General features: G+C 35.8%; 1 protein-coding gene across 1 annotated transcript; it reads right to left on the bottom strand.

Moving 5' to 3' along the window:
- Positions 1-7,565: 7,565 nt before the first annotated feature.
- On the bottom strand, positions 7,566-13,633 carry LOC144975352 (uncharacterized). Its single transcript, XM_078919351.1, has 3 exons — positions 13,392-13,633; positions 10,059-10,936; positions 7,566-9,095 (listed from the first exon to the last, which is right to left on the bottom strand). The coding sequence occupies exons 1-3, from the start codon at positions 13,462-13,464 to the stop codon at positions 8,352-8,354; spliced, it is 1,695 nt and encodes a 564-aa protein (XP_078775477.1). The 5' UTR covers positions 13,465-13,633; the 3' UTR covers positions 7,566-8,351.
- Between the last annotated feature and the right edge of the window lie 450 nt (positions 13,634-14,083).

Here is a 14,083-nt window from a genome sequence, read left to right as displayed (position 1 = left end):
TATATATATATATATATATATATATAATATATATATATATATATATATATATATATATAATATATATATATATGAAAATAAATATAGATAAATATCCCAAAGAAATCAATAAACCATGGATAACAAATAAATAGAAACATTTGCGCTGGTAAGTAAACAGAGAAAATTTAAAAAAACGGAAAAAAACCCCAACAAATACAGGTATCTTTAAAGCTTCTTTGTACACAATAGCCGTGTTGATTCGGTTTATACGAGAGAGAGAGAGAGAGAGAGAGAGAGAGAGAGAGAGAGAGAGGTTTGGAGAGTATCACTTATCCCATATATTGGATTGGTCAAACATCCAATGGTTAGCATTCTATAGAAAGAAAGAAGTTGACGTCACTCAGTTCTTTGTTACTGATTTTAGACAGTCTGTTCGTGATATGTTCTCACCAAATTTGAAATTACATCAATTCGTCTACAACAAGAGATGAAGTGAGTAGAAAAGTGCCAGAAGACAATACAGAATAAAAACGTTTTCGCGGCGGTGATGGAGTTTGAACCTGCAACCTTATTGGTACGACAACTCCGCCTGGCCGGTGAGAGCGTGACTCTACCGTATGAGCTATCCACGAACCCAAAACAATTCGTATCAAACTCAGGTCATTCCTTACTAGGTCTCTCTCTATCTCTCTCTCTCTCTCTCTCTCTTCTCTCTCTCTCTCTCTCTCTCTCTCTCTCTCACCGACTACTGGAGACCACGGGTCTAACACACAACCATCGCAAAGTTACCTGGCCAGCAGTTAAGCTTTTTAGCCAATATTCTCAAGACAAACATATAACATACAAACAATTGAGACATTAAGTATGCTCCGGTATATGGGGTGAATTTTTAATTCATGAAAGTGAGTGGAGCAGGCACTTATGTTGGTAACAACAAGAGATGAAGTGGTAGTTTTTTTTTGGGTTCGTGGATAGCTCATACGGTAGAGTCACGCTGTCATCGGCCAGGCGGAGTTGTCGTACCAATAAGGTAGCAGGTTCATACTCCATCACCGCCGCGAAAAAAAAAAATTCTCTATTATCTTCTGGCACTTTTCTACTTACTTCATCTCTTGTTGTTACCAACATAAGTGCCTGCTATCAATTCGTCTATAACGCTTAAAGCTTATACACAATTTTGCGCGTTGTTATTTGCAAATTGGCTGGCGCATGTTGTATTTTACATAACCGCACAGCATCAATAGTTTTATTTTTCCCACCCTACCGTTTCTCTCTCTCTCTCTCTCTCTCTCTCTCTCTCTCTCTCTCTCTCTCTCTCGCTATCTCTCTCTATCTATCTATCTACTTCCTTTTGCTGTCTACCTGGCCAACAGCAACACTCAACATGTAGAACGGGACATGACGCCGGTTAGGCGATGTTACAACTTTTTACAACCTTTTCGGACTGAAACAACGCTGTTGAAGGCCAGGTACTTATTTTACACATGAGTACGGTGAGAAAATGGGAGTAAAGAGTCTTTTCCAAGGACTCGACTATGTGCCGACCGAGGCTCGAACCCAGGACCTTCCGATCCGAAAGCGAGTGTCATACCACTAGACCCCAGTGCGCAACTACTGGGATGTACGCGGATCCGTGAATAATTTGCTAACAGATAACGGTTAACACGGACTTTAATTACAATACAAATTCGTGACGACATAGTTTAACGTTTGTTGATAGTTCACGTGATTCAGTTTCCTTCTATCATTACTTATCGGAATACCCCTGAGGTTTCAAAAGTATTTTTAACTTTGTAAATGTTGACTCATTAAGGTACTTGTTTCCGTGAGATTGTAACCATTTGTAGTCGGAAAAACACTGTTGTAACAAAAGACGCGAAAGTGGCTGTAAATTAATAACTTTTAATATGTTGTTTTTTTGGGGTTTTTTTAAAGATTTTTTCTACCGTATTGTTGTCTATGCTTCGCAACACAACGCCGATTTGACTTTTTTTGTTTTAAGCAGTGAGAATTTCACATCTGTGACTGACTTTAAAAATTAGACACGAATCAGGCTATAGATAGTATGCGCTTGGCTAAGAAGCTCATAACATTCCTTGCCGGAACTATAGCGGACCAACACACAATCTCTGTGTTACCATGAACTTTTATAGTCTGGATAATACAGTTTAGTGAGAACTACTCATAAATGCGGATGGCCAAAAACAATAACAAAGACTCGATTGACGTCAACTTCAGTCTATCTATATTTGTGTCACTACATAGCCATCGTTATGTTATAGATAGTATGCAGATGACGTCACTCAGGCCTTTGTTATTGTTTTTGCCATCCGCGTTTGTGAGTTGTTCTCACTAGACTGTATTAACAAGACTATAACAGTTCATGGTTACACAGAGTTTGTGTGTTGGCCCGTTATACTTCCGGATGGCAATGTTGTGAACTCCTTGGCCAAGCGCATTCTATCTATAGATAGTTCAAAGATGACGTCACTCAGGTCTTTGTTATTGTTTTTTTGCCATCCGCGTTTATGAGTAATGCTCACTGAACTGTATCAACCCGACTATAAACGTTCATGGATACACACAGTTTTGTGTGTTGGTCGGTTATACTTCCGGATGACAATGTTTTGAGCTTCTTAGCCAAGCGCATACTATCTATAGCCTGACACTGAAATCCAAAAGGACTGGCAATTTGCCGTCATTATTTGGTTTTTGCAGCGCTTAGTGAGTTGTCGTTAGTAGAGCTCATGGAAACAAGTCATTTCCTTGGTTGAACTATTGAATACAACTCACGATTTGTTTTCTTTTGTAGCAAAAGACTGGCATTTTGAAGTCATTTGTTGGTCAGTGTTAGCGTGGCCTTCGTAAAGTTATAGATCTCTACCATTATAAAAATTGTGAAATCCTGCTAAATCTTGTGTCCATTATTAAAACCTACTATTATTTCTCCTTCTTAGAATATGATTGTTTTGAATTTTGTTACGGGTAAGTTATTGTCCAGTTAACCAGTTAACTGTCGTATTCTGGAGAGACACGTATTAGAGAAATTACTAGAAAACTCGTCCTTCACATATCGATCAATCTCAGGAGGTTCCAGGCTTGAGAGTTTTTGCCAAGATGAAGGTCATTGGATCGATATTTGAAGGATTAGTTTTCTGGTTAATTATTTGAAATACGTGTATTTCGAGAGTACGGCAATTAACTGGTTCAAAGTATTGGAATTTTAATTTTGATTATCATAATATGCGGCTATATATATATATATATATATATATATATATATATATATATATATATATATATATATATATACATTAAATTGTGTATATGTGCGTGTATAAATATATGTAGGTCCCAGGCTCGGGTTCGCAGTAGGCCGTGCAAAGGTTTGAATGCTTTTATAAAAGCCTCTTTACTCTTTACTCACACCCTCTCATGAGACTTCTCTGCATGTTGACTTCCTGGCCGGATACACGGTTAAACGTTGATTCTGTCTAAAAAGATATTATTTTTATAATATTGTATTATAGATGTATTGTCTCGGCCTACTGCCTACGTTATCAGTGATGTTGTAGGCTAGCTATCATTTGTAAAGTTCTTTAAGCACTTTCATAACCCATCGCCTCAAAACGGCATTATGCGGAATGGTATAGATGCCCAAATAGGAATTTATGGTGAAAAATGTATAGTTATGTCTTTAAGTTTTATTATGAAAATGAGAGCTATATTTAAGAATTTAAAGCAACAAATATTAAATTATAGTCTCATTCCATGTTATTTTTTTTCAACAGTAAACTCCTTTAGCGGCCAAGGAACAGTTGGAGGAGAGCAAGGACGGCGGATCTAAAGACCGAAGGCTTAAATCCTGAGACTACATTGCATTTTGAGTCTGGATACATGGCTGATAAACGTTGATTCTCTCTTCAAAAAAATATAATATGTGACCCGCCAAGTCAAAACGGTATTATGTCGGGATGTGTTGTAGTCCAAGAAGTGAATTTAGAGATAAAACGGTGGGAAATAGGACTTTAAAACGTTTGGCAATGCAAGAAATAGTATTTATACTCTACCATAGCGAACAGAAGGAAACACCATGTTTTATCCTTAAGGTTATAACTTTAATTTTCTACTTCATTCCGACATAATACCGCTTTGAGGCGATGGGTCACATATTGCATTACACGTGTATTGCTTTGTCCTGCGTAATCTGTAATGTTGTTGGCTCGGGAACCTTTGTAAAACTTTCTACGCACTTCATAACCCATCGTCTCAAAAAGACAGTGTGCCGGGTTGGTTTAAACGTCAATATAATGATCTAGATAGTATAAATAATGTATAGTTATGACTTTAAGAATAGTTAGGGAATATGAAAGCTGTAACGTCTTAAGTAACAAATATTAACATAATTAGTTACTCCAAAGAGCAGGGAATAACTTTCCTTCCCATATTCATGCATGTTATTCTATTGTTTGTGCAACTTCTCCCAAACTTTCAAATTCAAACGGATACATACAATTTTCGCCTTGCGGTATATAAAGTTCTAACCAATAAATGATTAACTAGCATAAGTGCTAAACTAAATAGAAAAACGCGTGGATACCTTAGAAATCAAGGATAGCACTAGTAGTTCCAAACAAGATGGCGCTTGTGTCGCCATGATCCCTTGTCTCATTGTCTCTGTGAATGTTAGTGACCATCCGCGGCAGTAAATGTTATTTCAACTTAAAAATCCCTTTTCGCACCCATTTCATCCAAACACAATACCGGCTCGAGAAGGGCCACACTTAACGGATATTGCTCTTTATAATAGAGACTATGCGGTCTTGTGGCATGACACTCGTTTTCGGATCGGAAGGTCCTGGGTTCGAGCCTAGCTCGGCGCATAGTTGAGGCCTTTAAAAAGGCTCTTTACTCACATTCTCGCAACGTACTCAGGTGTAAAATGAGTACCTGGCCATTAACAGTGTTGTCTTTGTCTGAAACAAATTGTAATATCGACAACAGACGACATGTTGCTGTTTGTCTCTGACACTTTTGTAAAGCGCCTTGAATACGTTCAGTGGATATTGAACTATATAAAACCTCAATTCAATTCGAATCTTTGCGAAAGGAAATTTCGTCTTATACAATGTATCGTTTTACTAACTCAGACCTAGCCTTTGATACTGACAACAGTAAGAGGGCTTATCGCTGTTACTGCTCTCTCTCTCTCTCTCTCTCTCTCTCTATCTATCTCTCTCTCTTTCTCTCACTCACTTTCACTTTCTCTCTCTCACTCTCTCTCTTCACACACACTCTCTCTCACACACAATTTCTCTCTCCCTCACACACACACACTCTCACTCTCTCTCTTACACACACACACTCTCTCTCTCTCTCACACACTCTCTCTCTTACACACATACTCTCTCTCATATACACACACACTCTCTCTCTTACACACACACACATTCTCTATCACTCTATCACTCTCTCTCTCTCTCTCTCTCTCTCTCTCTCTCTGTCTGTCTCTCTTGATGATGAGGTTTTATCGTCTTGTAGTATGAAACTAGCCTTCGGACCGTTTTATCTCTGATTCGAGTCACCCTCTGGATGGCACAAAACGGAGTCAAATGAAAAAGTTCTTAACTCACATTTTCTCATTATACTCAGGTATAAAATGAGTACCTGAGCGGTAATAACGCTGTATATTTCAAGAAAAATGTAATAGCCCGGTATGTCCGTCCTACGTATTCAGTTGTGCGTTTGGCTTGAGTCCTCTTTTAAAATGCTTTGACCTCAATGACTTAGTGGCACACTTGCTCAAATATTTTGTTTCCGGTTATTTGTCTGTGATGACAGCAAGTTATATTATATCAGTTGCAATCAATACTAGGCCTACCATGTGACGTCAAACATTCAAAGCAACAACAGAGCTCTGTCGTGCTCTGGAAAAACACATATTTAGAAATTTGTGACCCATGCCCTCAAACGATATTATGTCGGTACGAACCAGATGCCTTAAAAGCCGAATTTAATGTTAAAACTGGTCAAAAATATAAATTGTTGCCATTAGCACCCTAAAATATGGTATCCATTCTCCTCAATAAAACATACAAATTCAACACAAGTCTGATATTTCTGGCTATAAATTCAGTTTTTAACAACTTAACAATCCCGAATTAATACCGTTTTGAGGCGAAGGGTCACATTTGGACAGAAAATTCGTCGGATGAATTTTCTTGCCAAATTTATCGTTGTGTTCTTTGATCATTTGTCGTAACGTCACTTCTCTCGTAATGACGCATGGTAACTTAGTAACTGGCTCTAAGCTATCGGAACAATGGCGGACGCCCTTATGAAATATTCCTCCGACGAGAATAAAAGCGTATCCAGAAAAAAAAAACATTATAAATCTGATCATGTTTTGACTTTTACACATTCTGATCACGAGACATATGAAAAGTTCTAGCCAGTATGAAGAATAAAAAGTACAGATTTTCTTTGTTTAGAACCACGATGGCCGCCGTTGCTGGCGACGTGACATCAGACTATTGAATCCAATTGATAAGACGTATTATTCCAAGAATCAACTAACCAATTTGTTACAGTTAAGAACATTTATTCAACAACATAATATATAATATGTGTGCAGGATGACGGTTGGGTAAAGAATGACTTCCAACAAGTTAACAAATAGAACAGACGCTAGTTGTGAACGATGTAAGTTACTATACTTGAATGCAATAACTTTCATTCACAACATTTCTAAATATGTGTTGTTCATTAGTACGGCACAGCATTACTTCAAATGTTAATTGAACCCAAAGAGACGGCTAGACTGGCATATTTTAAAATATAAACGGAGTAAAGACAATAAAGTTATTTTGCTCAACATAATGTTTTGACATCCCTTTATTTACATCTTAAACTGCTAATCACAGCAAATTAGTAATACCAACAATACAACTCTATATAATGATAAAGATGATGATGGTGATGATGATGATGATGATGATGATGATGATGATGATGATGATGATGATGATGATGACGATGATAATTGTTATGCTATATATATATATATATATATATATATATATATATATATATATATATATATTTATATATATAACAGTCAGTTTTAAAGATGAAGACAGTCCAATGTAGAAACTGTTACAATTACAATTGCAGTCGTTTAAATCGATCGATATGTGAAGGATACGTTTCCTGGCCAAGTTTATAAATACGAGTTGTTTTAGAGTATGGAAATTATAGCAGGTCAAAGTAAACTAATCATAGAATGAAAAATGTCATTTTTAATCAAAAATAATATGGTCTCAAGAATCTTAATTTCTTCAATGAAGTCAAAATTTTAAATAGTAGGCATCGAGTTCATTAACATATTATATGCGACCCATCGCCTCAAAGGGGTATTAAGTGGGGCGTAATATTTGATGAAACTGCAAGACATGTCAATATTTTTTATATAAAATATATACTCGTAGTACCTAATTAACATTCAAGGAGTTTATAGCAAAATTCTTATGTTGATGAAAACGCAGTCTAAAAGAGAAAATATATAAATATATGTAAATATTTTATACATTTTTTTATTACTATTTTTTATATTTTTTATAAATTTAGTTGTTATTTTGATTGTTGCTATTGTATGCATATGTATTTTTTTTCACCGACAATAAACCATTTATTCAATTCAATTCATTCATTTAGGTCATGGAAATTAAACTTATTGTCGTAAATATGAAGGTTTTCGGTTAATACCTATTCTTTATGGTGGAGAGTTAAATACAAGTTCTTACATAGCAATAGTCTCAATATTTGTATTCGTTGTCATGTTAATTCTAAATTCACTTTCTATAATCATAATCACCCCGACATAAAACCGTTTCGAGACGGTTGTCACGTATGACCATTTGGGGACAATTGGTCACAGTTACACATTAGATACGCTTGTCACCTGTTATATATGTTGCTGAGAATAGAGAAGAAGTATCGTGACATCAAACCCTCCACTCTTTTGGTTCCTTAATCCTTGGGAGTGTGTATGTAACCAGTCCTTCGGCGTATATACTAATAATGAATAGTCTACAAACGGAATCATAAGATGGTACACCTATTTTAGTAGCAGGATGTATGGAAGATTCTTATTAGATTTACGAGACGTAAAAGAGCGAGGATGGATGATCTTTATTAACGACCAGCATATTAGACTAGAAAAAAAAAATACCCCGACTCTGACACAAGAGGGTGAAATACACAAGGTATGTAACCCGTCCTCCGGAAGAGTGGTTTTACACTTCCAATGAAATAGGAACCCGTTATTTTTTACACCATGCTTTTCTTCCCTATTCTTGACAATCTACACATTAACCAGTGTGTTCTACACAAACTCCATTCCATTTCTTAGCACATTTTGGTGTTACTTTTGACTGTTGTTTCTTTTCTAACCTTTTTATTTTCTCTATAAAACTAGCATCCATGCCCGCCAAGTAATGAATTTGTTTCCACAATTTGTCAATAGACGTCTTAATAGTTCCCAATTTTCCTACAGTCTGATGATTGGATGCATTTAAACGGTCAAGAATACTTTTAATATCCTTTGACTGTTTTGAATCTGTGTTGTCTATTGATGATAATTTATGAGTTAAGGAGGAATATTTGTCCGTCAAAGCATTTAGCTGTTTCGTTTTGTCCTCAAGTTTTAGTTCTAAATCATCGATGTTATTTCCATTAGAAGTTACAGTGGAGTTAAGAGTAAGAAAATTTTCAAACTCTTGTGAAAGCCCTTCTTTGGTTTCTTTTAAATTATTTTCAAACAATAATTCCTTGTTTTTAACTGCCTCGATGATTTTGGTCTGGTCTCCATTAATCTTTTCCACTGAGCTGAGTTTCTTTATAACGGTTGTGAGAGAAGCTTTATCTGCCAGTCTATTCGTCACTTCTTGTGCTAGTTTCTGGTCTGTTTTCTTAAAGCTGTTTTCAAAAGCAGATTCTGTGTTTACCAGAGATTTGATTTGTGTAGAGTGATCTCGTTCATGTTGTTCTAGAGTTCCAACTCTCTTTGTCAGGGAGGACATGGAAGCCTTCTCTGTACCACGTTCAGCCGTAATCTGAGGGATTAAATTAAAAAAAACATATTTATCAATGGTAAACAAATAATTTTCAAGTATAGGTCTATTAAAAACTCGGATTAAAAATTTGGCCTTTAACAATCGATCAATTTAAATGTCCTTCAACTTAACAAAAACTCTCAAATCTGGGATATCACGAAGTCCCAGGTTTTATAGTTGTTACCAATATGAGGGTGATTTAAATCGAACGATATCTGAGTATTGTTTCTATAAGTACGGCATTTAACTGATATAATGACAATAGGGGTGACCATGCTGATAGTCATGTAATCGTGGTGATGACGATGACGATGTTGTTAATGATGATATATTATCAACGAATTCTATGATGATATGTATATAACACGACCAGGTACGGCATAAGCGTGCTGCAACAAGGAATAGATTAACACTTTGAAGAAATTATGATTTATTACTCATATTTTTTCTAGCCCCGTTTTAATCATAGAAATTGTAAAGTTATTGAAAATAAAAATTCTTGATTCCCCTTTATAAGAAATGTGGCATCAGAAGGCCTGTCTGATAGGTTGGTAGACATCGATCTGATTTTGTGTACAATTCTCAAAGCTCAATTTAAGGTCGGTTCAAATGTGTGTTTTTAAAACGCGTTAAACTGGGTACTATTCACTAAATCATATGCTCAAATAGCTTTACAAGGGGTCTAAGTCCACCAGGAACAATCAACATATTTGAAGACACAAGATGCCTGTTAGGCGCTATTACAATTCTTGTTTTTTTTCCTAAAAGAGACAAGATTATTAATGGTCAGATACTCGTTTTACAATCGGTCAGAAGATACGAGTAAAGACCCATTTCCTATGCCTCAACATTACACCGTTCAGAGATGGGCCCAAACCATGAACCGAATACTATTGGCATGCTACAAGACTACACAGACCCACAATTAATCCAATATAGACGCTTTATGACAAACATGATTACCTTTTCGTTGAAGGTTTCTAAATTCCCAATTCTGTTGCCAATAGCTAACACTGACGCTTTGTTTGGAAGTTCCCCGAAGTGCTTTTCGAGCTCGGCGTACTTTTTCCCCAGTTTTGCATCAAGCAATTTCTGTTGTCTGGTCAATGACTGTAAACTGTTTAACTGATTGTTAATTTTACGCCTTAAGGTTGTCACAGTGTTAGCAATCGAAGAATCAATATTTTTTATTGAAGATGTTTCGTTTTCCCGAGACTTTGCCTTCCGCTCAAGAAGGGATATTTTCTTTTGGAGGGATATCGTTTTCTTTTCGAGGGCTGTCTTCTCCTTTTCAAGAGATGCCGTTTTCGATTTTAAAAACTTAGTTTCATCTTGAAAAGATTTTGACTTTGTTTCCAAATAAGTTATTTTGTCTTGTAATGATTTAGCCTTGTCTTCAAAGGATGACATTTTCTTCATTATTGGAGCCATGATTTTCTTCATTATGGCAGATTCTGTTTTCGTAATAGTGACATTTTCACTTGCTCTATCTTCTTTCAGATTACCTGCCATGTCAACATAATAAACCAAACAGATGTAAACCCCTGACCATTCCTCGCTCGGTTTCAACAAGGTTAATCTTATACTGCTCCGATCCACCTCTTTATCTACATGGCCTTCTATTTTGTACTTTAGGTTCTTGAATATATTCGTTTTTGTGTGAGAAATTTTGGAATCAGGATGCATCTCTGCAATTGGTTTTTCTCCTTCTCTAAAAATTTGCATTAGTAAGATTTGCTTTGCCTCTTTTTTGAGGTCTTTAGGCTTGCATGAGATATATATATCTTCTGGTGTAGTCTCTGAGTATTGCACGTGTTCAATTTTAATTTGGGCCTTGCCATCTGGTAGTTAAGAAGAGAAAGAATAAATAGAAGTGAGGTTCGTGTCTGATATTCCTGTTCATCAATTGAAAGTTCATGTTTTAATTTTAACAGGCCGATATTACACCATCGTCAATGCATTTTAATATTTCAATTAAAAGACTTTAAAACTTATCTTTAAGTCTAAAATAATTTGTTTAGTGTGAAAAACTTTCTTCTTTCAAATTATTAAATTTGACAAATAGGTATACTGAGAAAATGTGTGAGTCTTTTTCATCATAATGATGTGGTATAACACCCGGCTTCTGATTCATAGATCCCGCGTTCAGGCCCCTCTGTGGTCGACGCGAAGTGGAGTCCTGATTAATGGCTATTTATAACTCTCATTCTCTCACCATATTTAGGTGCACAATCTGTGTACCTTGCACGTGACAACGATCCTCTTTTGTGATAAAGGTGATAACGTTTTCTTTACAGGCAAAGTGATTCGTTTACATATTTTGCTGTAGGCTTGACGCCCTTTATAATGTGGTTTGTGGATATTGCTTCAAATAAAAACGAACCTTTTAAGAACCATCATAAATGGAAAAAGAATGGCTATGTGGTCTAGAAGTATGACATTTGACTTCGGATCGGAAGGTCTTAGGTCCATGTCCCGGCCTGAGCGGCTCATAAATGAGTCTTAGAAAAATGGCTATTTCCTAACAATCCCTCACAGTAAACAGAGTACCTACCGTTAACAGCGTTGTCTCTGTCGAAAAAAAATGTAATATTGTCTAACATGCGCCATATCTCATCCTACATGTTATGTGTTGCTGTTGGCTAGGGACTATTGATAAATCGCTTCGAGCACGTTAAGATATTGCTCAATAATCAAAGCCTATGTATCGAACAAAGCAAAATAAATACCGGAATTTTCCAAAATGCCTTTAAATTTACTGCTCTTACAAAAAAGTAAGAAAAACATAATATCTCGTTTACTAACAAAATCAGATGCTATTGGTAAGTCGAGAGTCTAGATGGGCGACAAAATCTTGGGTTCGGCGTTTTGGCCTTGTATAACGCAATTACTACGCATCACCCGTATTCCATGAAGGTATAAATGAGCGTCTAACTATAGGCATGGGCGGATTTTGTGAACTTTTTAAAAATGTCATACCATATTATTATGGTCCTCTGTGGCGATAGATGCGATTGTATGAAGCGCATTGTCTCAAAACTGTGTTATGCTGGAGTGAATCTAATGCTAATAATTGTTTATGTAAAATTCTTTTGTGTTTCACTCCCCCAAATAGGTTTTTATGTCCGTGCGAACGAGATGTTGAGAATAGAATGGATATAATTATATGGACAAAATAGAAAACTTCCCTCTTTATTGAAGAGAATTGATTTAGCTACTAGATACTGCAAGAATTGAAATTTCCTGTTTTCGTCATATTGACATTAGATTTTTAAAAAGGGCTCAATAATTCTATTTTGGCATGTATTTCACCCGACGTGCACTTATTTGCAGGTTCGATAACTCAATGCTCTATGGACTCATTGTTGTATTGGGAATCTCAAAATATGAATCAAAATATTGTCCATTATTAATCTAGGTTAAACTAGGGCCAAAAAGTGCATTCGGGTGTCAGACCTGCACATTTGTAAACTTCGATTTCTCTTCAATAAAACGCTTTTTGATCGGTAACGGGAGTTATATTGACTAGAGAGTCACGGAATAGGTCAGCCGGTTCTTCTCACTAGGTCAATGGGTAACTGAATTCTGTTTTAAAATTGAATTTTAACATCGTATTCACTAATAAATAGTTCAATAATAATAAAATAATCAAATGAAATATGATACGATATTTTTTTGTGCAACGCATCGTCAATTGGTCAGATATTACTACTCTTTATCTCTTGTCCGTATTTTAACCAGTTCACTACATGACTATGGAAAAACATGAATTTAGATATGGTCCCAGGTTTAAGAGTTTTTGCCAAGATGAGGGTCGTTTAAATCAATCGATACTTGAAGAACGATTTTTATGGACAAAATTTGTTAACACGAGAGTTTTTCCCTGAGTAAGGCAGTAAACAGGTTATATCATATAGTATCGTATCGTTTAAACCCTCTCCTTACTACCCATAGGAAAATGGCCAGCACTATTCAGTATCTGATACTGTATAGTGGTTTTGCACTATTCAGTATCTGATTTCATTTTGTTATAGTTATAGGTATAAAAAATTGACACTGTGTTGCAGAGCTAATTTTTTTGAACAAAATATAGAATAATATACTCTTTGCTAATCTGTTTGAAAAAAAAATATTTTGTGTTGGGCGAGTATGAAGCTTAGGGTAAAATTCTGAAAATAGCTGGTAAGGAGAGAGTTAAGAGCTCATTGGTTCTAAATTTAAATGTTCTGTGTAAGTTTTATGCATAGATACAATTTATCAATTATATAATTAGTATACAATAGTAAAATTACTTACCAACTCTCAACACATGAATAATAGTAATGAAAGTTACGAACGCAATTGATCGCAAAACCGATGCCATGGTCATTCCAGTGATGTCAGTCGTAAAATGATTTTTTTTATCTTAGAGAAAGACACACTGAAACACAAAAGAGTATCATAGTTTTCCAAACAGTCGTTACTTATAAATAGAGATCGCGAGATAATAATGCAAATTGTGGGCTTATTCGGTATGTGTGTGTGTGTGTGTGTGTGTGTGTGTGTGCTCTAGTTCTGATTTTACTTAACGTCAAGGGTATATCACATTCCTTGTTGTAAGACCTCACTGAACTGGTTTGTGTTGAGAAAAACTGAATGGCGTCAACAAGCCTAAAATATATGATTAAAAAACATTGCTACATTGTTACTTAACGACTCAGACTGGTATTATGCCGGAGTGAGCCTGATAACCAAACGTGTATTTAACATTAAAATAATCATAAATGCGATCCACCACCTTAAAAATGTTATAATATTGGGGGACATTAATGATCCACTATCTAGAAATGTTATAATATTGGGGGACACAGATGATCCATCATAACAAAATGGTATGATATTGGGGGACAGTGGCGATCCACCATCTCAAATTGTTATAATATTGGGGTATAGAGGTGATTCACGCCTCAAAATGGTATACTATTGGGGGACAGTGGTGATCCCCCTTC

Source organism: Berghia stephanieae, chromosome 6 (genome assembly GCF_034508935.2).
Source record: "Berghia stephanieae isolate SIO BIC M18660-M18661 chromosome 6, UCSD_Bste_1.3, whole genome shotgun sequence".
NCBI classification, from domain to species: domain Eukaryota; kingdom Metazoa; phylum Mollusca; class Gastropoda; order Nudibranchia; family Aeolidiidae; genus Berghia; species Berghia stephanieae.
This window is presented reverse-complemented; position numbering and strand designations above follow the sequence as displayed.

Coding starts and splice junctions, on each gene's coding strand:
- LOC144975352 (XM_078919351.1), bottom strand. CDS start 13,464: ATGACCATGGCATCGGTTTTGCGATCAATTGCGTTCGTAACTTTCATT. Junction 10,937..13,391: donor TATTCATGTGTTGAGAGTTG/GTAAGTAATTTT, acceptor CTTAACTACCAG/ATGGCAAGGCCCAAATTAAA. Junction 9,096..10,058: donor TAGAAACCTTCAACGAAAAG/GTAATCATGTTT, acceptor TTAATCCCTCAG/ATTACGGCTGAACGTGGTAC.